At 43.7% G+C, this 26,774-nt stretch overlaps 1 protein-coding gene across 1 annotated transcript; it reads right to left on the bottom strand.

Annotated features, from left to right (window-relative positions):
- Window positions 1–8,757: 8,757 nt before the first annotated feature.
- LOC135520221 (nonsense-mediated mRNA decay factor SMG5-like) lies at window positions 8,758–23,202 on the bottom strand. The gene is made up of 22 exons (XM_064945618.1): window positions 22,764–23,202; window positions 21,795–21,893; window positions 21,580–21,703; window positions 19,717–19,873; window positions 19,547–19,636; window positions 19,312–19,401; window positions 18,798–18,876; window positions 18,098–18,223; window positions 17,909–17,977; window positions 17,472–17,692; window positions 17,163–17,300; window positions 16,177–17,055; window positions 15,739–15,908; window positions 15,461–15,536; window positions 14,854–15,029; window positions 14,586–14,744; window positions 14,403–14,462; window positions 12,755–12,914; window positions 11,094–11,184; window positions 10,616–10,690; window positions 10,313–10,451; window positions 8,758–9,990 (listed from the first exon to the last, which is right to left on the bottom strand). Exons 1-22 carry the CDS (start codon window positions 22,826–22,828, stop codon window positions 9,907–9,909), a joined length of 3,327 nt encoding a protein of 1,108 aa, XP_064801690.1. The 5' UTR covers window positions 22,829–23,202; the 3' UTR covers window positions 8,758–9,906.
- Window positions 23,203–26,774: the final 3,572 nt, after the last annotated feature.

Genomic DNA, 26,774 nt, shown 5'->3' with positions numbered 1-26,774 from the left:
TAAGAGCCTTGTGTTTGTGAACCCAGCAACTCAAACCATGTTCAATGTTGCAGGCATGCTTTGCTTGCCATTTTTCAGCTGGCAAAATAACAACAAAAATGCTAGTTTTGATGCAAATCTGTCTCCATCTATTGAGAAAGTTTCATTTTGCCCTACTTACTGATATTTAAATCTCTCATCATATCTCCCTGTCTCTAAATCAATGGTATTTCAGATATGCTAAATGGAAATACACAGTGAACAAAATATTAGGAATATGTTACACCCCCTGTTGCCCTCAGAACATCCTCAATTTGTCAGGGCATGGACTCTACAAGGTGTTGAAAGCTTTCCTGGCTCATATTGACTCCAACCCTTCCCACAGTTGTGACATGTTGGCTGGGTGTCCTTTGGGTCGTGGACCATTGTTCATACACACGGGAAACTGTTGAGCGTGAAAAACCCAGCAGCATTGCAGTTCTTGACACACTCAAACCGGTGTGTCTGGTACCTCTACCCTGTTCAAAAGCACTCAAATCTTTTGTCTTGCCCATTCACCCTCTGAATGGCACACATACACAATCCATGTTTCAATTGTATCAAGGCTTAAAAATCATTCTTTAACCTGTCTCCTCTCCTTTATATACACTGATTGAAGTGGATTTAACAAGTGACATCAATAAGGGATCATAGCTTTCACCTGGATTCACCTGGTCAGTCTATGTCATGGAAAGAGTGGGTGTTCCTAATGTTTTGTACACAGTGAATATCATATCAATATGTGCAACCTACTAACAAAGCTTATTGTGAAATAGACACTAATTACTTGGGTTGCAATGTCATACAGAATTCAATATTGTCACGCCCTGAACTTAGAGAGCTTTTTATGTCTCTATTTTGGTTTGGTCAGGGTGTGATTTGGGTGGGCATTCTATGTTCATTTTTCTATGTTTTGTATTTCTTTGTTTTGGCCGTGTATGGTTCTCAATCAGGGAGAGCTGTCTATCGTGGTCTCTGATTGGGAACCATACTTAGGCAGCCCTTTTCCCACCTGTGATGGTGGGTAGTTGTCTTTGTTTGTTGGCACTATAGCTTCACGGTTGTGTTTGTGTTGTTTATTGTTGGCGTCATATAAATAAAGGAATATGTACACCCACCATCCTGCACCTTGGTCCTCTTCATTCAACGGCCGTGACAAATATCATTCAAATTGAAGAGGCAGTAATTGGGAGCACTCTAGACTTCGAAGTGACTTGAGTGAATCTGTGAGGAACAGGAAATTAGTGATGTGCAGGTCACAAATTATTATTTTTGAGCAACCTTTTTTACTGACTTGAGTCATGATACATTTTTCAGAGTGACTCGTTCCTTTTAGTCGTTAGTTTGATCTGCTCTGCTGGCCACGATGAGTCCTACGGCAGGATTAATACCCGTTTCTCCAGCTCAGCGGTCCCAGAGATGTGCTACAACCACCAACTGTCTATCATATGTGCACGCACGAAAATAGATCATGCAGCATAGAGAAGAATACATGTTAAGAACTGGTATTTGATCTCATGGTGTAATAATGAATGTGATTAATTGATTATTGAAAGCTATACAGCTTTGTAGAAGCCTAAACAGCCTGCCTCTGTTCAACAAAATCGAGGAAGAATCATTTTGGGGCCTGCAGCAGTGCTTATCTCCCTCTCTCGGCAGGCAAATCATTCCGCAAAGAGTCGTTCACAATCTAGTCTGGTTGTATGCCTAGATATCACAAATGTACATTGTTTGAAGCACACTTTAGTAAGTCACAAATGACAGCTCCAAAAAGCCCCTTATGGTGAACGAGAGGCTTGTAGAATCATGAGCCGGTCAAGTTTGTAGTTAATCATTGGCCGGTAGGGGGTCTTGCGCGCTCTGGGCATGACTAAATAAAAATAATGAAATGAGTCGAAAGAGTCCTACTTTTGACTGAACGAAAAAAGTAAAAAGCTTTGAACTTCCCATCACTACAGGAAATATTAAGTGATAGCCACTGAGGCACACACAAACAGCGGAACATGTGCTGAACAAGCAAACAGGATGGATTGTATGCAATAATATGACATGATAATCAACTGACTTTCACAGCTTCTTTTCTGTTCATGGCACTTTGCTGAAGAAATTGACTTCACAAAATTAAAAAGGGTTCTTCAAAGGGTTTTCCTATGGGGACAGCCAAAGAACCCTTTTAGGCTCTTGATAGCACCTTTTCCTCTAAGAGTGTATGTTAAAGAGCACCATCAAACTAAAATCCGCTCCAGCCATTATCACAAGCCCGTCCTCCCGAATTAAGGTGCCACAAACCTCCTGTGACCACCATCCATACGGCATTCTTTGTGAGAGTACAGTTACTACAACAGCCTCATATAAGTCCTATGCTAAGGCTCAGAATGGAAGTTGCTTTGGTCTGATGGTTTGTCAGAGTCAGGGCACTTATCTCAGTGTTGGTTGGGTGAAATATTACCTGGAGGTTGCCCTGACATTAGGGTGCATACCTCAGGCTCTGTGATGTGACAGTGTGTGAGAGGGGACAGGACACTGCATGGTGGCCCAGCTGCAGGCCTTATCACATTTGCTGGGACAAAGTGTGCTTTGTGACTGAGGCCCTGTCAGGAGAGAGCAGGGCCAAGGGCCGACTGTTACAGACTGTCCTGGGCTCTATGAAAATGAGTAGCAATTCTGCTCAATACACACACATGCTGAACTGGAAGTTCTTATTCATGGAAATGTGCACACACACATGCAAACGCGCACACACACACACACACAGAAAGCGAGACAAGACAATAGCTTGTGTCTGTGACATTGAACCATGCTAGTGAGGTCACTGGGTTCAGGGCTGAGAACAGAGGGTGAATAATTTGCATGCATGATAATCATATCAATGAAAGTGGGGTGATGAGGTGCCAATGATTTGGATAAATACAAGGATGTGCGTATCAGTGTGTGGTTTGCAAAGCGTGCCGCTGGTTTCAATAAGCAAAGTCTTCATTTAAAACATACACTGAGTGTACAAAACATTAGGAACACATCTCCCAAGGCAGTAAAAAAGGTTGTTAAAAAAATTATAATTTGTGTCACTGGTTAAATCCACTTCAATCAGTGTAGATGAAGGGGAGAAGACAGGTTAAAGGAGGATTTTTAAGCCTTAAGACAATTGAGACATGGATTGTGTATGTGTGCCATTCAGAGGGTATGGTAGTAATTGCCAGGAGCAACACTGCTGTTTTTTTCCACACTCAACAGTTTCCTGTGTGTATCAAGAATGGTCCACCACCCAAAGGATATCCAGACAACTTGACACAGCTGTGGGAAGCATTGGGGTGCAGGGTAGCCTAGTGGTTAGAGCGTAAGACTAGTAACTGCAAGGTTGCAAGTTCAAAACCCCAAGCTGACAAGGTACAAATCTGTCGTTCTGCCCCTGAACAGGCAGTTAACCTACTGTTCCTAGGCCGTCATTGTAAATAAGAATTTGTTCTTAATTGACTTACCTACTTAAATAAAAGTAAAAAAATTGGAGTCGATATGAGCTAGCATCCCTGTGGAATGCTTTCGACACCTTGTAAAGTCCAAGCCCACATGAATTGAGCTTGTTCGAGGGCAGAAGGGGTGCAACTCAATATTAGTAATGTGCTCCTAATGTTTTGGACACAGAGATGACACCGTCTCCATTTTTTGGGGGGGAGGGGCTGGGGGGGGGTTTGTGTGCTCCTTGGGATGGCACTACCTGTATGCACACATAATTATTCTGCTAATTGAGTTATCCCAAGAAGCAAGTTCATGTTGTAAATTTGGTCTTGATGAAGACCGGTCTATCTGATTCGATCTCATGACAATGAGCGCCCTGCAATGAGTGCATAGATGATAGTTTTCAGCTTACATTTAAAAAACTCTGCACGTTCTGTCACAACCAGTAAAACAACTTATGAATAACACAGATGTATAGCCTGGAATCTAAAACAATGGTGAAACTGAGCATGTCAGTTTGGAGTCCTGGGTGTGTCTAACAGTGTGCGGTCCTTTCCGATTCAAATTTCGTTCTCCATCCACAGGAGGTTGGGGAGGACGGGCTCGTGGTAATGGCTGGAGCGGAATCAGCGGAATGGTATCAAACACATGGTTTCTATGCATTTGATGCCATTCCATTTGTGCCATCACAGACATTATTATGACCCGTTTCCCCCTCATCATCCTCCACTGTCTCCATCAACTAATAGAATGGGAATTCTGTTGGTCTATTTCTGTTGTCGTCGAATAACGGGAGGTTTTGGAGGTGTTGCTCATGGGCCTCTGTGATGCCAACCACTTCTCATGTGCTCACTTCCACCCAATCTCAACTACACCACCCACTCACAAGGCTGTTCTGCACAGTAGCAACATATTTCTCTTCTGAATAATGTATTGGCAAGGACTTGATCATTCGTGACTTTCTATCTAAAATACTATACAATTGTGCAAAATAGTAACACGAATGTGAGAAGTAGGTTAAACCCTCAGTCAGAGGTGTTTGTTTAAGTTTCAGTGAGTGTCCGACTTTGTTTGTTTGTGTGCAAGAGCATGGTAATGGTTGCCACATACAGCAAACAAGGGGAAAACAAGCACTTTAAATAGAGTGACTGCCAGTGGCCATCCTCAGTTCCCCTACCATCGTGTTTCAAAATGTGCAAATATTCAAATTTCTTCCCCTCTGTCCTCCCTCTCTCCTCTCCACCTCCCCTTTACCCCACCTCTTCTGAATACGCAGATTCTCTCCCTCTTTCTGTTCCACTCTCTTGCCCAACTCCTGAATTCTGAAATTCTTTCCCTGGCTCGTGATCTCGTCACATGACCTTCCTCAATAGATGACTTTATAACTCGGGAGCTGAAGATAATAAGTCTACGCAGGGAGCATGTTGACATGGGCACATGTCCGTTTTATGCAAACAAGAACAGGGCACATCATTCGCCCCATAGAACATTGCATTTATCATCTATAGCTGCATGATTCTGTACAGTGTGTACTGGAAATGGAACATGGAAGACATCACCTCAACACACACACAATATGACTGACGGTCAAGTGTACCCTGAACCACAGGATTCACCGGTTCATGTCCGTACTGTACTGCAGAAGGTATGAATCCATCAAATAACTCCATGTATAGCTGAACCAACTATCAGACCCTCCCATTGACCCAGATGGAGTACTCATTAACGCGGTCTGTTAAGGACTTTAAATGCACACTATGACACTATTATAGGCTAGTGATAAATGGATTTGAATATCATCTGTTATGTTCAGTAAGAGTAAGACCTGTGTTTTCTTAAATGCATCCTTCCTCTCGTGTCGCTTCTTTCCTGTAATCACTGACCCAACATGAATAAATTGTTGAAAGCGTAACAGAGCCTTTGCTTGCACCAATCTACAAACTGATGAATGACTCTCTCACAGTGCATTTGACATGATTTAAACAGGGTCACACGGTTCCTTGCTGCAGGTGTGGTGTCAACCAGTAATATCACTTATGATCATCTGTGATTAACCATAAGAACATAGTGTCACATGGAACAAGTTACAACTTGTCATTGCAAAAGAGTGGCATTAACAGCAGACCAGACCAATCAGACATGAAGGGAAGAGATCTACATATGGTCTATGAAATGTTTAACTCATATTGCCTGGGTAGGGCGAGGTAGCTGTCCTACCGGTCTCTCGCCGTACCATTGTAGAGGAGCAAACTAACACCCTGCACCAGAGGCAGGGCAGAGGGTGAAACTCAATTCATTGCTCTGAAGTTGTCTACAACATGAACATGGCAAAAGAAAGAATAAATGCTAAGTGCATAGTTTTATGAGAGAAACAAGATCCAACAATTGGACACCGTTTCTCAAAGAGCACTCAATCGTATATCCTATTCAAATTAATGTGCCGTTTTATAGGAATGTACAATGCCTGCAGTCACATTCATATGACATTAATACTGGGGAAATGGTAAAGGCAGACACAACAATCACAGACAAACAGATAAATGAGCAGTTATGTTCAGTTATGGCACAGGCTGAAAAGACAATCTCATAGAGAAACTTTCTGGTGAGAGATTGGGATCTATTTTTTCCCCCAAGAGAATAACACTTACAGTGGATGTCGGGCATGTGGAGTGCGAATATTCAAAAAAAAAGAGCCGCGATGTGGCAGGTAGCCTAGTGGTTCGAGCGTTGGGTTAGTAACCGAAAGGTTGCTGGATCGAATCCACGAGCAGACAAGATTAACAGCTGTCGTTCTGATCCCTAAACAAGGCAGTTAACCCACTGTTCCCAGGAAGGCCGTCGTAAATAAGAATTTGTACTCAACTGACTTGCGTCATAAAAAATATATATAATGTGAAATCATGGAAGGATTGCCTCGCTGAACTATAGGCGGTGTCTGGTCTATCCTAGCAGATTTCTACACAGCACCTGCCCAGAAGAAGAATGAAGGACGTTCATTCGCGCGCTCACGTGGACAGAAAACATTATCTGTCCTGCCATCCAGAAATTACAAGACCAAGAATGTTCCCCCGTGCGCGTTTTTACCGTATGTTGTCTTTCCAAGAAAGAGGAGTACTGGATCTCCAATCTGTTTTCATGAACTATTTGGTCTTAATTTTCATATCGGATAGCTTATCACATTGTAAGAAAATCGTCATAGGCAAATTGCCTTTTGTTCGGGCGCAATGGAGGCCTGTCTGTCACACTTCTGACAATAAAACACCTACACACTAATGACAGGCTACACTGCCAATTTCATCAATACAAATTGAATATGAATACAAAAAGTGAAATTATATTTTAAGTGACAAGATACATAGGCTACTTAATAATATAATTTGCATAATAGCTGAAAAGTCTGGTTCTGTGGAGACATTTTCCGAGAGAACATTTTTAGGATTTCCAGTTCCGGACAAACTCGAGGCGCACACACAAACGCACGCGCGCACAGGTACAAAATAAACACATCCAGTAGCCTACACACGCGATAGGTTGTTACATTGTAACAAGCACACTACCGCATAGGAAAGAGAAAGAAACAAAGTCAAACCTTTCAGCTTTATATTGGCGGTGAGCTCATTAGCGCAAATCTTCACTGGAGCTATGTAGTCACTGACCAAAATGAACAATTGTTGCTTGTAATAAACTATAGTCCCATCGTAAATCCGGTTATCCTGACCATTGGCGGCTGGTGTAAATCTGTATAAACGGTCTATGTCCTGCATTCCTTCACAGGCGAATAAAAACACCGCAAACCCGTAGCCCCAATGTCGAAATCCCACCCTCCGCACACAGCGACGTTTTGATTGGATGGGGACAAGAAAGAAACATTGTTATGGAGAATCAGGAGACAAGGCAGAGAGCAAGCCTTAAGGCATCCCATATCGTCGCATAATTCTATTTTACATGCAGACAGTTATATAACATTTTCTTAGTCAAAATGCCACATTTCAAAGTTTTTCACATTACATAATATTTGAAACAGCTCCAAAGACTATTGGGTGATATCAACGGTGATGATTTTTATCTGTAGCCTTTTCAATACCATGATCATTTGGGCAAAGTTTAAATTCTTCAGAAATTCTCACTCAGTAAGTCAAGGCTGGCAGGTCACTTCATAATATTCTAACTGAACCAAATCTACATGAAAAGCAGGGCCTATTTTCCATGGACTGAGGCACATTGACAAAACGCTTTGTTAGGACTTTTTATCCTCCCTCAGCACCCCCAGGGCCAGACTACCACATTTGGGGTCAAGGGGGCCACGGGGCACTGACCTCTGCCAAAATGTGCATTAACACATTTTGCCACGGTGCAGAGAAAAACAAAATGCTGTTTCCTAATGCTATTCTACAGTCATAATAATTACTTTTTTAAAGTGAATTCCCTGCAATTCTACACTTTTTGCCACAGGGCAGAGAAAAAAAATGTGCTGCCATGAGACTGAGAACATTTTGCAGTTTTAAAGCCAATTCCTAAAATTCTACACATTTTTTGCTATCATTACTTCACCTTAAGATGCTTTAGGGAAACCAGGCCCTGGACTGTTCATTTCACCATCACCAGAAAGTGGGCCAGCCCTGTGCTGTGCCAACCATCTTCTGTTGGGGTGGCGCTGACCCCGCTGCCAGGGGATTAGTCTCGCTCTGCCATTCCATGCAGAATGGTGGGCATTAGGCCCAGGCAGCCAGGGTAGTGAGGGGCACGAGACCTCACAACAGAAGAGAGCAGGATAGATGGTACACAGAGTCCTACTCACAGGACCGAGACTGATGGATGAGCCAGGCTGCACTGAACAGGTTCAGAAGTTTGAGAGCAAAGTGGAACAGAACTACCATATTTCAATAGGTAAGAGTGTTTTGAAACAAACCTATAAATTGAAAAACATTAAATGTGTTCCAAACAGCAAGCGGTACCAGAGCGGTAAGGCTAGGTCCAAAAGGCTTCTCAATAGCTTCTACCCCCAAACTAGAAGTCTTCTGAACAGCTAATCAAATGGCTACCCCGACTATTTGATACACACCATTTCATTTTAAATGTTGGTCAGTCGTCGTCTCTGGATTAATTCTTCAATTTACGGAAACAATGGCTATTATTGTCATTAGTGTGCAGTCATGAGTATGTTCAGTTCAAATAGTTTGCTTTCCCAATTCAGAGAGTCCTGTGCCTTGTCATGAATTGTGTAAAGCTCTGAAAATGTTGCCACTGTAAATGGTTTCTGCAAGAGAGTGAAAATAAGAAAATACATTTTAAAATTAGTTCATTTTATTGTTCAATGCGTGGCCACACACATATACAGAGTTCCTTTGCACTGTGCATGATGGGACAGTTAGTGATGATGGTAGATGGGATATATATGGAGTTCACAAGGGTCAAAACACAAACACCTTGTACCGCCACATTGGAACAGCCGCAAGCCCCGGACTCCATAATATCTAACAGCACAAAGCTGACCCACCCGAGTCTACCTCTTCCTAAAACGGCACCATGACACAAAAGTCAGGACTATTTCTTTGAGAACAGAAGGATTAGCAGACTGGTTTAGGAAAACTATACAAGACAACCCCATCCCTCCCCCTGCTCTTCATTCCTGTGTGTATTCAGCACAGCTTACAAAAACGCAAAATAAAGTATATTTGGGTACAAAAATAAAATCCAAATTAAAACAATACCAGGGCACAACCTGTCATTATTCCTCATCTTACACAGATAACACAATACATTAGTCACGGGACACAAAAAGTACACCGCAAAAAAACTGATAGGAAAGAAAACAATCCTGGAGAAGTGTACGTCCATTGACCTGAACTCTATGAGCTACGAGACTCCGATGTGTCGATAGCCTCAAGGCTTGGCACGCTAGAGATGTGTTCTCTTTCTGGGATTTACCCCACACCTTACCAGACCAGACCCAGCTAGCCATAGGGCTGACATAGTCCCACCTTCACAACAGAGGGAAAGGAGGAAACGGGAAACACTGCTCTATACGTCTAAACCAATGGATTTAACTGAGCATGAATGTGTATGAGTGGTTCTCTCTCGACATGTAATGTACTCGTTTCTATCATAAACAGTATATGCCTGGTTATGTGAACCAGGGGCACTTTATGTGTGTAGCATCCCCACTTAAATTCTCACCAACCTCTGGGATCGCTTCTTTATGTTTGGGGGTCTTCTGCTGTTTCTTATTGCCCCCTTTGCCCATGTGTCTCGATTTTTCTTTCCTTCAACTGCTTTACTTTTCCACCCTCTCTCTCATTCCCCCCCCTCACTTCCTTTCCTAGAGTTGATTTTCCTTGGAGACGCAGATACAGACAGAGCAACAGAGTGGGAGAGAGAGTGGGAGTGAGTGTGTGATCAGCTGTCCGCCATGCCGACCTCGCCCGCTCAACGCTCTCAGCCAATCTCCTTCCACTGACGGTAGAACTCCACAATGTTCTTCAGCTCCATGCCTGCTGTCGCCACTGCCTGGATGGCAGACTGTTTCCAAGGAGACACAGACAATGGAGGGTAAGACGTCAACTCTTCTAACACCAATGAACATACAACGTATGGTAAAATATCACAGAAGGATGAATGGGGGAGGTCAAACATGCCAAACTTCTCTTAGAAAGAACTCTGGTTCTCCACAAAGACCTACACCATGGTAAAATGGCGGTATTTTATAACAGGGAAATATTAATAGCAATACTGTACAACCCAAGGGATACACTGTAGTCAGACCAGCTGTCCATACCAACAGTGGTTGCTGGAGAGCCTAAAGAACTGAGTGAGTGAGTGATTGTATTTGTGATGTGTATACCTTCATGGGTGCAGAGCGGGTACACAGCTCCTCCACTGAGTGACCGGTGAGAATAGTGACCATACCAGCCGTGTCTTCGTCTCCGTTGCTCTGGGAGACGGTCAGCTGACGACAGCTGTCCACAGTCTTGTATAGATGCCTAGAAATCAGGACACATAAGGAAACAGTTAACACTGGGAAGGTGTTTTACCGCTGGTAGATAGCTTTCATAAATCTTACCACTTTTGAAGCATTTGTATAAGAATGCTAAGTATTGAGAGGTGGCCATATGAAGAGACTGCAGAAAGACTAATGGAGGCTCACCAGGCTTCAATGTCCTGGCGTTTCAGCTTGTCCCTCTCAAAACTCCTCCCCGACTCCTTCTGGCAACGTATGTACCTGAGGTAGAGGGGGACAGAAGAGGGGTTTACAACATCAAGTGTCTTTGTCCATATGGGTCGCAGCCTATTCTTAGTTTACTGTATCACAGATTCAGAGTGGGTTATGGTTAGAAACATTGTTTTGTTAAGATCTGAAGTAGTAAGGACAACAGCCAGCTCATTTGAAAATTGGTTACGTGAGACATACATTGATATAAAAGGACTTGTGTATCATTGGCTCTAGCGTTTCACACCGGATAAAGGCTAAGCATATTGAAAATCACCCTTATCTTTTCATTCAGAGAACTGTCGACTCTACATATCTCTTTTAATGTGATGGGGTGGCAGATTGTGGTTGTCATATATTAAATGTGGCCCACTATATTACCATACGTCACACTTGAGGGTTGAGACAGACATACCTGTTGCCTTTACGGAACTCTGACTCCAGGAAGCGGATACCGTCCCTCGCTCCGGCATTCTCCTTCTTCAGGTGGTCAAGGCCATCAATCACTGAGGCAGATAACAGTCAACCATCATGTTTTAACTTTGGTATCTATTAATTTCATACTCTAACTAGAAAGACAAACTCAGCTTCAGTCGTCCCCTCGGTAACTTACAAAACATAGCCAGCAAATAGCCAATTGTCGAAACAATATAGCAGGGCTATTCAACTGGCTGCCAACCAGACAGACAGATCTGGCCCGTTTATGAATTTAGAATGGCCTTCTGATCAATTCAGATTTCTTTTATCCTGCAAAAAAAATCTGATGTTTAGAGCCAAAATTAGCCTTTGTTCAATATTCTCCAAATGGGAGAATCTGTTTCCCTGTTGTCCCACCCATTAAGTGCTGTCAAAGAATAAATCACCCAACATACCAGTTAGCCAATCAGAGCTCGCCTATCGGCTCTTCCCAGCAGACGAGATCACTACACTGCCTGATACACTAGAACATGCTTTTTGCTTAACTCAGCAGTGAGTTAACACCACAGACATCAACTTTATCCAATCAACATCTAGCCTGCAACATCGCTTGTTTTCGTGGTCTGCTGAGCATCATGATCTACTTTTACATAATGATGCTCGGTAGCTAAGCACGGGTAATAACGCTCTCAAGAGAGCAGCATGTGTTAGCTTAGGGAGGAGATAGTTGCTTTTCTCCGTGATTGACGCCACAAGAAAGCCAACACATATCTAGTGAAAATGCTTGATGAACAGGCCGTAGCAGATGTTTGTTTTTCATCTTCAATCACTTGAATGGATTTAATTTGGGAGTGCAGGGGAGGGATAAAACAGTTGACATGATTGAAAAAAAGTCAATACATTTTGTTTTCTCTTTGATTTCCCTACACTACGCAACTATATTCAGTCATCAGTACAGATCACTACCGTGATGACCGAGTTTTTAGATAAACTGAAAGCTAACTTTGCAACAAGATTTGAGGAGTTTAAGTCCCCACATAGGTGGTGCAGTTTGTTATAGGGACCCATTCTCTACTGATGCAGGGGGAAAGACCTCCCCGCAATAAGTTAGTCGACAGATATGACATGAATAAAAAGGTTTCCAAGTTAAACTGAAAAGAACGAAATGAAAAAGAAATGGAAAATAGAACAGAATATGATGCTGGTCAACTGATATGCCATGCATAAAAGGTTTCCAAAGAGTAAACAAAAACAAAATATGAAGTTGTCGCTAAAACAGACAGGAAAGTAGAAATGAATGTGATGCAGGTCAACTGTGTTATAAGTACAAATGTGTTCCATTATTTAAACAATTTCATCCACTGAATTAGGCTCACCCTAAAGCACTTAAAATTAACTTTTAGCGACATTTAATTTGACTAAATGTGCTTTATAAGAATAATCCCATGTATAAAATATCTGGCCCCCCTGTAAATAACCATTTTCAAATCTGGACCCCATGTAGTTCAATAACCCGGCAATATATTTATCACCATTTTATCTCCATGTAATTCTGGAGAAAAACCTCTAAATAATGACTGCACTCAAACAGACGTATCCACAGCCATGCAGTCCAACACTGGGTTTATTCACCCAGGCAGGGCATGGGGCTGTGCTCACCTGTGCGGGGGATGATGATGATGAAGCAGCCACTGCCAGCCAGATGTCTGAGGAGGTTGAGGTGCTGGCACAGGGCGGCAGAGTCGGGTACCAGGTACGGAGACATGGAGGACTGGGTCTTGGGCTGCTGCAGGCTGCCCTCTAGCTGAGACACCTCCAACTGCAGGGCAGACACATGACAAACTGCTTATTTTGATGGGATGTTGAGGGGATTATTCAGTGCCCTTCGTAATTATTGGGACAGTGAAGCATTTCATCTTCTTTTGCCTCTATAACCCAAACATTTAGACTTTAAATCAAATCTATGAACTTTTTACTACTATAATACACAAGTGAATTTGTCCCAAAATTTGTGCAAAAAGTGGTGTCGTTTCTAAAATGGTTCATCCGATATGGATGAAAATACCCTCAAATTAAAGCTGACAGTCTGCACTTTAACCTCAGTCATTGTTTGATTTCAAATCCAAACTCTTGGAGTATAGAGCCAAAAGAAAAAAATGCTTCACCTTCACAATAATTACAGAGGGCACTGAACATGTACATTCTTTTTCCCCCCCTTTCCGTGGTATCCAATTGTTAGTAGCTCCTATCTTGTCTCATCACTACAACTCCCGTACGGGCTCGGGAGAGACGACGGTTGAAAGTCATGCATCCTCCGATACACAACCCAACCAACCCGCACTGCTTCTTAACACAGCGCCATCCAACCCGGAAGCCAGCCGCACCAATGTGTTGGAACCTGGCAACCTTGGTTAGCGTGCACTGCGCCCGGCCCGCCACAGGAGTCGCTGGTGCGCGGTGAGACAAGGATATCCCTACCGGCCAATCCCTCCCTAACCCGGACGACGCTATGCCAATTGTGCGTCGCCCCACGGACCTCCCGGTCGCGGCAGGTTACGACAGAGCCTGGATGCGAACCCAGAGTCTCTGGTGACACAGCCCTTAACCACTGCGCCACCCGGGAGGCCCTGAACATGTACATTCAACATTAAGTAATATACTTCAATGGCATCACCTTAACTATCATCGGCTGAAATCGAATGAATTTCACTTCAAGGTTTTGGGTGCGAAAGTAAATTAAGACATATACACTTAGTATACCAAACATTAGGAAAACCTTCCTAATATTGAGTTACACCCCCCCCCCTTTTGCATTCAGAATAGCCTCAATTCGTCAGGGCGTGGACTCTATAAGGTGTCAAAAGCGTTCTACACGGATGCTAGCACATGTTGACACTAATGCTTCCCACAGTTGTGTCAAGTTGGCTGGTGGACCATTGTTGATACACACAGGAAACTGCTGAGTGAAAAACCAAGCAATATTGCAGTTCTTGACATAAACCGGTGCCCCTGCCACTTATCATACCCCGTTCAAAGGCACTTAAATATTTTGTCTTGCCCATTCACCCTCTGAAGGCTTAAAAATCCTTCTTTAACCGGTCTCCTCCCCTTCATCTACACTGATTGAAGTGGATATAACAAGTGACATCAATAAAGGATCATAGCTTTCACCAGGATTCACCTGGTCAGTCTACAGTACGTCATGGAAATGGAATGTTCCTAATGTGTTGTACACTCAGTATAGTCTCGGATAGCTAGATTGACAGTGTTTGATTTATGATAGAATGGAATGTTCCAGAAGACAGACCTGTAGGCGGAGCTGAGCCATGTCTCTCATCAGGCGGTTTCGTCGTGCCTCCTCCTCTGCCTGGACTCACAAACCGTGTTGAAATAGATAATACTTTGCAGTTATTTGAGCTGCACAAGTGAAACAAAAACTGAAAGAGTGACCGCTGCTTTAGTCTCATTGGTTCATTCAACTGCCGCTCACCATGCGGAACTGGGCCTTGGCCTGCTGCACCAGGTTGTCCTGCTCTGATTGGCTGATGCTGGTGAAGATGCCCGCCTCCGGGTTGAAGTGCAGTACGTTGCATTGGAGATTGGTGAGGAAGTGGCCAAAGCTGCGGATGCAGCAAACACGCACCACACACTAAGACGGGGAGAGAAAGAGAGCGAGAGAGAGCGAGTGAGATAGTAAAGTAGAGAGAGGGCAGAAAAACAGTGAGGGTGTGAGTCTAAGGGAAGCTAGGTGTGTGTACCTCCTGTACGGGGCTGAGGGAAGGTCTGGGGCGGTTGTAGTCGAGGTGGCGGTGGGCCAGGTTGAGGGCAGGTAGGTGTCGCAGGGCCAGGTCCTCAGGCAGCAGCAGGGACTGGACCAGGCCAGGCTGCTCACACTCACTCAGCAACTCCGTCACCTCAGTGTTCAGACCCAGCTCTAAAATACACACAAAGAGAAAGCAAGACAGAGCGCGAGATTAAGACGTGCCTTCTCGTCACGTGCTCTACAGAATGAGACACACATTTGGAATTTCATTTATGAGAACATGGGTTAAAATAACCAAAGGAGAGGAAATGAACAGATGGAACGAGAAATATAATGTGAGAGGGAGAGAGGAATTTGGCCAACTCAAGCCTCCACAACGGGCTCCCGAGTGGCACAGCGGTAAGACACTGCATCTCAATGCTAAAGGAGTCACTACAGACCCTGGTTCAATTCCAGTATCACACCCAGCCGTGATTGGGAGTCCCATAGGGCGGCACACATTTGGCCAAGCGTCGTTATGGTTTGGCAGTCATTGTAAATAAGAATTTGTTCTTAACCAACTTGCCTAGTTAAATAAAGGTTAAATTAAAAATGTAACTCACCTGCTTCCAGCATCTTGCTCCCGTCAGGCAGCAGGTTGAGTAGCACAGACAGTCTGTTCCATAGGCTCTGAGAACTCTACAGACAGAGTAAAGGAATTACATTGAGTGGAAGACGGACAGTGAAACAAACACCAACAATGATGAAGACTATAAACCCTTGCCCTAAGTCAGCTGATACAAAGACTAACTTGTATTTGACCAATTTGATGCAAATTAGATTTGTCAATGCATACTGTTTGTAAGTGCTTCTAGGTTAGTGAAAAATCTACCCCCTTTACCTGTGCACACATGAGGATAATGTCAGTGTTGGTTCTCAGCCAATCCACAAACACCTTGACCACCTGGATGAGCCCCTGATTGGTCAGAATCTCCAGTCTCTCAGACAGGGTCTTCTCGCTGTGTACTGATTGGTTGCTGTGCACGCTACACTCTGAATCGGAATCCACCTCTACAGGGTATGGACAAAAATAAATAAACATGTGTTTAATCTACACCCCAGTTTTCTTAGGGGTACCTCAGATGTACTGTTAGAAAAGGGCATATTTTAGCAATGTGCTGTTACTCAATGGAGTCATTGGGAAAGACTAAAAAGAGACTAGAAGTAAATAATTATATTGGTATATTACATATAAATCTTTAAAGTCATCATATCCTGCACTATACAAAAACCACATAGTAATCAACACAGCGTCAATGTGTGTGGGCAGGTTACTGACCATTGTCGATGGTTCCGTTGGCAGTGCCGGGGCCAGCGTCGCAGGGTGAGTCCCCCGGGGGAGGAGGGGTCTCCTGGGAGGGGGTGGTGGAGGCGGCGTCTGGATCAGTGGGGTTGGGTGTGGAGTTGGTGGCGGAGCTGTGGGGCCTCAGCAGCACGTTGCTGAAGGTGGGCGCCAGGCGGAAGCAGCGCTTGGCCTGGAACAGCTGGGATGACATGGCCTGGAGGTTACTGCTGATACTGGGGTCGCTGGGCAGGAGTGGGCCATTGGTGGCCGGAGGGGTGTCCCCGTCCTCCCTGGGATCGGCTTGCTCCTCCTCCTCATCATCGTCTTCAGGCTGCACCTCACCCCGAGGAGGTGTGTCCAAGTTCTCCGGAGTTTCCGAGTCCTCTATATCCTCCAAGTCGGAGCGGGACTCCTGGCTGTTCATGTCCGAGTCAGTCTCCACGTCGAAGGCCGTGCTCCCCTCCTCGTCTTCCTCCGAGGCACTCTCCCAGGTCCCCTCTGTCGGGTGCTCCCTCCTGCTCTTGCTCTCCTTTCCCAACGTGGAGGGGGTGAGTGAGGGTCCCGAGGCGCCGTCCCCAGAGTCGGTGCAGCCCCTCTGTTCTTCTTCCTCCTCTTCGTCGCTCTCGAAACCCTCGCTCAGGTCGCTCTCATCTTCTTTGCGGGTGGCGCAGCGACGGCGGCGCATCATGGAGAGGCGGGCGTACTTCTTTTGCTTCTGTTTCTCCTCCTCTGCCTTCCGCTCACCGACGCCTGCTTTCTGGGCCACGGTGCTCCGGTGGCCCACCTCGTCCTCCTCATGGTCTAGGGAACCATTCTGCAGGGGCCTCTCTTCCGAGGTCAACGGGTCAGACGGGTCTCTCAACTCAGAGTCGTCTAGGAGCAAACAAATGTCATTATTATTCCATTCGTTTTTCAGAGAATTAACTGAGAACATGAGTAGTGTCTAGGCATCATGAGGTAAAGCTGGGAGTAGTTCTCACCTGTGTTGTCGTTCTGCAGCGGGGGCACCTGGCTCTCCCCCTCCTCCAGCTCAGCCTGCAGGCGGATGTTGACATGGTTCACCAGGTGGGAGAAGAGGGCCAGCGTGAAGGCTATTGACGCACTGTACTGCTTTGACCCTACACAAACAAGTCAACATGTCAACTTTGCAATACAACAAAACACCATATCCCCTTATTTCTCCCTTGCAGTATGTCACTATCCTCGCATGCCTACTGACAACAACCATTGAGCGTAATGTTTGAAAAGCAATTTGCGAAAAAATATATGACATCTATATTCTTACAGACCTCCCCGCTTCAGGCTGTGCACCACCATGAGGCAGGTGACCACCATCTTGAAGACAAGGGCGTCGGGGAGCAGGGCGCAGGGCGATTCGTGGTCCTCATGCTCCTCCTCGCTGGGGGAAGTGGCTTCGTGGCCGTGTGGCGGCGAGGGCAGGTAGAACAGCACCAGGTTAAAATCCTCCAGCACCGACTGACACAGAGAGGTCAACTCTGTCTCCAGCAGACTACTCACAGGGAGGAAGAGAGAAATGGTAAGACATTACAAACACGGTACCCAACAGACAATAGAAAGCCCTTTGAAACTGAGCAAAGGGGGTCATAAAAATTCAATCAATTGTTATTATCATCATCAGATAGCTGTGTCATATATGGACCAAATGTTGAGGTTCCTATTGAGATAAATGACTAGGGCCTAAATGGTGAATAGTGAACGTCCTAACCTGTTCTTGGGCTGCAGTAGACTCTGCAGGTACATGAAGCTCACTAGAAGTTGCTTGATGTCCTTGGATCTGGAGAGAAAACCGTTGAGGAAACAGTAAGGATCTCAAAGAGGACCATCTCAATTCATGTTCAATGCTGACTTAGTGATTTGTCATTTCAGGGCTGTGGTCTGAGGAAACCAGACTGACCTTTGCCGTGAGGGAGACAGCTTCTTCATCTCCTGTTTCTTCACCTGGTGGTACATCTTAGCTGCTTTATCAAACAGACGCTTCAAATTCCCATAGGCCCCTTCGAAGGGAGTCTCCGACTGTATACTGTTCAAACACAGGAACATGGAGGAGAAAACCATGGTAAGTACTTTGTGGTAGGGGTGTGACGATACCAGTATCGCAATATTTTTTCCCATGGCAATGAAAACACAAAGCAGACCCAACTCTGTGGTCCTTTAAAAACCTGCTGTATGTAAAATATTGTGTGCTATAGCTTGGAAAATAATTGTGACTGGATGACAAATGTTTCTTTCCAACATCAGGGCTGTTTTCCTAAAGAAGTTCAAATCTGCTTCGTGTTTTGTATCCTTTCCACTACTAACGAGTATTGCAATACTGGTATCGTCCATGTACCACTTGGTTGTGAGTCTTTTTTTTACGAGTTCTGGCTCTGAAGTTGGCAGCTTTCTCCTAACAGACTGGTTTCAGAACCTCTTCCATTTCAAAACATGTCTCCTATTTAAAGCCTACTGAATGTGATCCAAATATGAAATGTTGCAATGAAGATATTTCTCCCCAGCAGAACAATAGCACAGCTAGAGCATAGTCTACAGACCAGTCATAGATAAGACTGTGGATGTGCTGCAGTAAATCTAGACGTGTTGAAGTCACCTCTCACCAGCGTAGGTAGTAATAGGTGGCCTCCACGTTGTAGAATTTACTCCCCGCCAGTGTACCTAACTGATTGAAAGGCATTCCTGAAAACAAAACATCAAACACTTGTCAGTATCATGGCACACTAAAGACATCGCTTTCCTTTAGCAGTGGCCATTTAATGTTGACTTTCAGTTCGACTGATGAAGCCCTCTCAAAAAGACAGAACGTTTCAAATGTGGATCAGTGATTTCTTGAGACTGAATGGCCTCTCCTGGCCCGCTAACAGTTACTGAATTCCCCCTTCCTGGCCCAAATGGCCCGCTAACAGTTCAGCTAGATCACTGTGAGCTGCGTAAAGCTTTGACCAGTCATATAATAAAGCTCAAATCAATAAGTGCTGTGTGAGTTCATCACTATGTGGGCAATATAACAAGAGTGATTCATTTATAGGTGGTGGTGTGGTGTGAGTAAACCGGTTAGTGTAAAAAACGGAGGTTAATGTGCTGTGAAAAGTTAACACCTTGTTGTCAACTCACCTACGTGTGGAGTGACAGACAGGGCCTGGTGGTAGAACCGCTCTGCCAGCTGCTCAGCCTCCACCCCAGCCAATTCGTTCTGGTAACGGGCTGCAGAAAACATTCAAACAACCTCCTGTAAACCTCTCCTGTACATTCAAATCAATGTGATTTGGATTTGGGGAATGCAATTCCATGGCCATACAAATAAGGTTGTCTCAAATATCTTTGGTGAGATAGATTAAGTTTGTATTACCTAGATCTCCCAGGTACACCAGGCAGCGATGGCAGGCCATTTGGGCCCACTCCATCTCCTTAAGGGTGGCTGATACCGGCTTCTTCCGACCTACAATAACAAATACAATCATTTATACACTGTCAATCACAGATACTGCTGACCTGAGTGTGTGTGTGTGTATGTCTCACCGATGAGGGGGTCGGTGACATGGGTCCAGTCGATGCAGTCCTGCATTTCCAGCTGGTAGTGGGACTGGATGTAGAGCAGCAGGTGCTGGAAGAAGCCCACACCGGCTATCAGGTGAGTCCTGTAGGCACATTCCAGGGCACTGCGACTGTGGATGTGCTGCAGAAGACATGGTGATATAAGACGGGGTCAGTTAATAAGAAGAGATTAGAAATAAAAGGGTTGTGTGTGGGGCATGTCTGAAAGCTCAGCAGTCACTGTATCAATCAAATGTATTTATAAAGCCCTTCTTACATCAGCTGATGTCAAAGTGCTGTACAGAAACCCAGCCTAAAACCACAAACAGCAAGTAATTCAGGTGTAGAAGCACTATTGGCCAGAGTCATAAAATTTCCCCAATAACTAAAGGGTGTTTTCCCACATGGTCCCTTTTAGCAAATTTTTTAGAACTCAGTGCGGTTTGCATACTTTTTTGTGCCGTGTTAACACTACAAAGGGAACTCCGACCCCTTAAAAGAGCACCCGAAGCGAACTGAGACCGTCTCCAGAGGATGTCGGAGTTCTGTTCACTTGAATTCCGTGCTCCGGTTCCATTTTTTAGGGCAATGCTCCCCAGGTTTGCTTGTGATTACAAACACTATTGCAACACTGCCATAACCCCTCACATTGGTGCCACAAGTGAGAAGATTATGTGCATGTTCGCGGAAAAATGTGCCGTTTTTGGATATTGATTAGCGATTGTCAAGAACACACAGACATTCCAAAATGTGTGGAGTTTTTAGTTCAGATTATTTGTTTGCAATATGTGATCTATAAGAGAGTTTCATAAACTATTTGATTGTGGGGTTTGAAGTGCGAGAAGACAATATATTTGGTGAGAATCACAACACAAGGTCCAAATCTATTCTAGCTCTTAAAGGGGCGGCAGCCTACATTGGGTGTACAATTTTCAATTACAGCATTATTTTATCCGCAGTTATTCATTAAAATATACATTTTTTTTAACAACAACTAGGCAAGTCAGTTAAGAACAAAATTCTTATTTACAGTGACAGCCTACCAAAAGGCCTCCTGCGTGGACAGGGACTGGCATTAAAAATATAGAACACACATCACAACAGCCACCACAACAGTACATAAAGAGAGAACTAAGACAACCACATAGCATGGTAGCAACACATGACAACACAGTATAGTAGCAACACCACTTGACAACATACATCCCTCAAAGCAGCCACAAATGTAAGTAAGTGTCCATGATTGAGTCTTTGAAGAGATTGAGATAAAACTATCCAGTTTGAGTGTTTTTTGCAGCTCGGTCCAGTCACTAGCTGCAGCGAACTGAAAAGAGGAGCGATCCAGGGATGTGTGCACTTTGGGGACCTTTAACAGAATGTGACTGGTAGAATGGGTGTTGTATGTGGAGGATGAGGACTGCAGTAGATCTCAGATAGGGGGGAGTGAGGGTTTTATAAATAAGCATCAACCAGTGGGTCTTGCGACAGGTATACAGGGATGACCAGTTTACAGAGGAGTATAGAGCACAGTAATACGTACTATAAGGAGCATTGGTGGCAAATCTGATTGAGGAATGGAAATGGCTTGTTCGAGAGTGCATTGAGTGAATGTTGGAAAACATATCTTGATTCCTTTCTAAATATAGCAATCTGAATGCAAAGAGGACTTGGACCACAACATGGATAAAGTGAACTGGCAAAAAAGTTGAGTCCTCATTCAAAGGCAAGGGAAGTCTGAATACAAAGAGAACATAGTTCTATAGCTTATTTTTTACCACAAAGTTAAAGAGGACGGGGACTGGTTATTTTAAAGAGGACTAGATGGGAAAACACCCTTAAATGCTATACCTTCTTGTTGGTCTTGATGACCTGGATGACCTCGTAGTATACCTTCCTCCACAGAAGCTCCTCAGCCTTGCGACCATAGTCCACAGGGTGGAGAAACATCAGCTTCACACACAGCTCCCTCAACCTGGGCACAGAAGATGGATGAGGTTGGGGTTAGTGTTTTGCATTTTGCCTTAGTGTTTAGGGCAAAGGTTGGAGTAGAGTAAAATGCTTACTTGTTGCGAAGGCTGATGTTTTCAGGCTTGAAGACCTCCCTGTGCGATGACTTGCTGCCAATGATGACATCCAGCTTGCGTACCGACTCAACCACTGCCCTGAGCACGCAAGATACAGTTATTATGGCATGTGAATCACTGCCAATGGCCATTGGAGGAATGAGCAAACTCATTCTTATCAATGTAGGGAGCTAATGTTAGCTAGCTATAACTGGAAACTATCAAATGTCATGTCTCACACTGAGATAATGGCTGACATTACAGCTACCTAACTAGGTAGGTAAATCTAAAGAGGCTTGTGAAATATGGTGTTTCTCCCTAACTAGGCCAGGCTATGCATGTTAAAAGTAGCCAGTCGACATTATTCATGTGGTGATGTTCTGCAAGACGCTTCTCGTTATCGTAGCTGTTAAATAACGAACTCGCGAGGTAGCTAGCTAGCAAACAAGGTAGGCCTATCAGGTAACTAGTACTGTGACAATACTGACCGCTGAAACTATCGCAACTAGTTAACAAACTAAAGTTATTAAGAGAGCAAGTTGGCACAGGAATAAGTTAGCTAGCTAATAGCACAGTAACTTGTTACTGTACTGTTACTGTTCAGTTGTTTAGAAGCTAACGTTGGATAGCTAATTAGCTATCCGCTCCATAAGTTCCCACTGTGCTACATCTGGTTATTTAAAACCCATATTATCGAAAATGTCCGACTACTTGGTAAAAATGTCATTGTCCTTCGACGAAGAACAGTTAACTAGCTAACGTTAGCTGATTCAAGTCACATACAGACAGGTGACTGGATAGTTAGCTAACTAGCAAGTTGAATAGATGGCTAGCTAGTTAGCAAACTAGCTAAGGTTAGCTATCCATTTATTTCACTATTGTTAGCTAGCTAATGTACAACAAAACAAAAAAATAAATTTAAAAAAACTAGCCAATGTAATGTTTCCCAGCAAAAGGCATTTAACTCACCTGTATAGCCGCTTGATGAGGAGGACTTTTGCCTCTGGCTCGCTATCCTGCCCAGGTCCACTCATGTTAGCATCTGGTGCCAAGAGTCACACGCTCCAGTCCAACAGAGTCTGCGTTCCCTCTTCAACCCCACTCTTGTCAGGGTTGCTCCGGACTTGCCTCACCGGCAGTGACAACTGTGTTGACTAGCTAGCTAGCAGCTCTCTCCTCTCCCGCTAGCGTATTTTATGTCGCTTGGCAATCCCCCCCACACTGCCCATCCGTTCGGAACCCGTTTAGGAGAGGGAATAGCACAATATTTTTGTTAATTCCCGGTCAGCTATCACACTCCGATGGGTTCCTAGTGTTATTCCCCGTTTCAGACATTGCTTCGAGTAAGAGAGCGGCCATTAAACAGCGACCGCCTGAACAGCGCGAGACTTCTCATGAAACGTTCGCGCGGGACCGTCACTAGTTACCACAGCTACAAAGTCATGACCTCCGCCATGTATACAATTTCTCTTAATTAAAACATTAAGACTTAACCCTAACCTTTACCACACGGCTAACCGTATGCATAACCCCTACCTTAAATTATGACCAAAAATAAAAAAATAATACTAATATTTTTGGTTGTAGAATCTAGTGAGCACCTAGCTAGATTGCCAGACAGCAAGTCATTATGATTCATTTGTTTGTGTAGGTTTGTGATCCCTGGCAATGTAAAACGTTGGTATATTTATATTTGTGATTAGGGCTGCATGGCACAATAATCGGGTAATCAATGGTTATTGATGAAGACTGTCATGACAATGAAATAAGAGTCATAACCAATTTACATTAGGCATTCAGCAGACACTCTTATTCAGAGCGAGTTACAGTTAGTGCATTTATCGTACCTCTTTCCAGCAGTCAAATGACCTAGTGGCCTCAAGGGTGGAATGTTATTCATATTTTTTCATAATTAATTTTTTTTAAACATGAAAATCTGGTGTTTCTATGTCAAACAATTTTGTTTTATTTCAGTCTTCTGTGATGTACAGTATATAAAGTGTAATTTTGGGATGCAAACTTAAAATTGAATACATTTCAACTCTGTATCGGACATGGTATAGCAGTCTTCTTTTTTTAAGCCCATAACCATGTGTGAGGTGTATACTTTTGTTTCAAGGTAGATTTGTTTAAAACCAACAAGAAACACTGTGTGACCCTGATTATGCCCACTGCAGTAATAAGATAGCGAGGTTGGAAAACCACATATCACAGTCATAGTAGGTACATTTTTCCTCAATAAAGTACCTATCAGAAAAGTCAGTTAGTAAGAGGGAAAAGAGTTAAGTGTTTGTTCAAAAAGGCTGTTTTTTTTACACTGAATAAAAATATAAACGCAACATCCAAAGTGTTGGTCTGATGTTTCATGAGCTGATATACAATATATGCACAAAAAGCTTATTTCTATCAAATGTTATGCACAAATTTGTTTACATCCCTGTAAGTGAGCATTTCTCCTTTGTTAAAATAATCCAACCACCTGAATAATCACTACACAGGTGCAACTTGTGCTGGGGACAATAAAAGGCCAAGTGTTGAGAGAGAAGCAATTGGTATGCTAACAACAGGAATGTCCACCAAAGCTGTTGTCAGAGAATTTAATGTTAATTTCTCTACCATAAGCTGCCTCCAATGTTACCATTCATCCACCACCATCACCTCATGTTTCAGCATGATAAAGCACAGCCCCATGTCGCAAGGATTTGTTCACACTTCCTGGTACCTGAAAATGTCCCAGTTCTTACATGGCCTGCATACTCACCAAAAATGTCCCCCATTGAGTATGTTCTGGATGCTCTGGATCAATGTGTTCCCGCCAATATCCAGCAAATTTGCACAGCCATTGAAGAGGAGTGGGACAACATTCCACAGGCCATAATCAACAGCCTGATCAACTCTATAAGAAGGACATGTGTCGCACTGCATGAGACAAATGGTGGTCACACCAGATACTGACTGGTTGTCTGATCGACACCCCTACCTTATTTTTAAGGTATTTGTGACCAACTGATGCATATCTGTATTCCGAGTCATGTGAAATCCATAGATTAGGGCTTAATGAAAGTATTTCAACTGACTGATTTCCTTATATGAACTGTAACTCAATAAAATACTTGAAATTGTTGCATTTTGCTTTTATATTTTTGTTCAGCATACAGTTGAAGTCAGAAGTTTACATACACCTTAGCCATATACATTTAAACTCCGTTTTTCACAACTCCTGACATTTAATCCCAGTAAAAATTCCCTGTCTAAGGTCAGTTAGGATCACCACTTTATTTTAAGAATGTGAAATGTCTGAATATTAGTAGAGGGCATGATTTAATTCAGCTTTTATCTCTTTCATCACATTCCCAGTGTGTCAGAAGTTAACATACTCAATTAGTATTTGGTAGCATTGCCTTTAAATTGGCCCATTCCTCCTGACAGAGCTGGTGTAACTGAGGCAGGTTTATAGGCCTCCTTGCTCACACACGTTTTTTTCATGCTTTTTCAGTTCTGCCCACAAATTTTCTACACGTTGAGGTCAGGGCTTTGTGATGGCCACTCCAATACCTTGTCCTTAAGCCATTTTGCCACAACTTTGGAAGTATGCTTGGGGTCATTGTCCATTTGGAAGACGCATTTGCGACCAAGCTTTAACTTCCTGACTGATGTAATGAGATGTTGCTTCAATATATCCACATAATTTTCCACCCTCATGATGCCATCTATTTTGTGAAGTGCACCAGTCCCTCTTGCAGCAAATACCCCCACAACATGATGCTGCCACCCCCGTGCTTCCCGGTTGGGATGGTGTTCTTCGGCTTGCAAGCCTCCCCTTTTTCCTCCAAACATAACTATGGTCATTATGGCCAAACAGTTCTATTTTTGTTTTATCAGACCAGAGGACATTTCTCCAAAAAGTATGATCTTTGTCCTATGAGCAGTTGCAATCCGTAGTCTGGCTTTTTTATGGCGGTTTTGGAGCAGTGGCTTCTTCCTTGCTGAGCGGCCTTTCAGGTTATGTTGATATAGGACTTGTTTTACTGTGGATATAGATACATTTGTACCTGTTTCCTCCAGCATCTTCACAAGATCCTTTACTGTTGTTCTGGGATTGATTTGCACTTTTCACACCAAAGTACGTTCATCTCTAGGAGACAGAACGCGTCTCCTTCCTGATCGGTATGACGGCTGCGTGGTCCCATGGTGTTTATACTTGCGTACTATTGTTTATACCGATGAACATGGTACTTTCAGGCATTTAGAAATTGTTCCCAAGAGTGAACCAGACTTGTGGAGGTCTGCAATTTTTTCTGAGGTCTTGGCTGATTTCTTTTGATTTTCCATTGATGTCAAGCAGAGGCACTGAGTTTGAAGGTAGACCTTGAAATACATCCACAGGTACATCTCCAATTGACTCAAATGATGCCAATTAGAATATTCTAAAGCCATGACATCATTTTCTGGAATTTTCCAAGCTGTTGGGCTGACCGGGAGCTGCCGTCCCATAGGGGTGATTTGGATGGTCACCCCATAGGAGTGATTTGGATGAATACTGAATATTCTGGGTTTATGCTTTCGATAAAAAAAGAGGCTAAAAGTAAATGTTTCTCATTGGTTTTTGATTGCTAGACAAGGCGATCACCGAAGGGTCACCTGATCCAGCGTGAACGCCATCATCACATCTATTTCAACAGAGAAAGGTAAGAGCTGTTCATTAATGCTGTTCATTGAGAGTTTGAATCGGCTTGAACTTCTTATTTTGTAGCTAAATGAGCTATCTGTTTTTCCGCGTAGATTTAAGCGTTAGGGATTAAATTAGGCTACTTTGCTGGTTGGCTATGGCTCTGTAATTTGATAACGTAGTGTGCTGGGGTGCGTTTTTCATGAACCGACACACCAGGTAGGCAGTGATTGCATTCATTTTAAACTGGTCTGCAACACTAAATGCATAACGTTGGCATAAGTGTAACATACTGTACACTTTAGCCTCTA

The sequence above is a fragment of the Oncorhynchus masou genome, chromosome 29, assembly GCF_036934945.1.
Source record: "Oncorhynchus masou masou isolate Uvic2021 chromosome 29, UVic_Omas_1.1, whole genome shotgun sequence".
NCBI classification, from domain to species: domain Eukaryota; kingdom Metazoa; phylum Chordata; class Actinopteri; order Salmoniformes; family Salmonidae; genus Oncorhynchus; species Oncorhynchus masou.
This window is presented reverse-complemented; position numbering and strand designations above follow the sequence as displayed.

Excerpts from the sequence above, each read along its gene's own strand:
- LOC135520221 (XM_064945618.1), bottom strand. The coding sequence starts at position 22,828 with ATGAGTGGACCTGGGCAGGATAGCGAGCCAGAGGCAAAAGTCCTCCTC. Across the intron at positions 17,978-18,097 it reads CTGTCTCCCTCACGGCAAAG|ATCCAAGGACATCAAGCAAC; the intron begins GTCAGTCTGGTT and ends TTTTCTCTCCAG. Across the intron at positions 17,056-17,162 it reads GCTGCAGAACGACAACACAG|ACGACTCTGAGTTGAGAGAC; the intron begins GTGAGAACTACT and ends GTTTGCTCCTAG.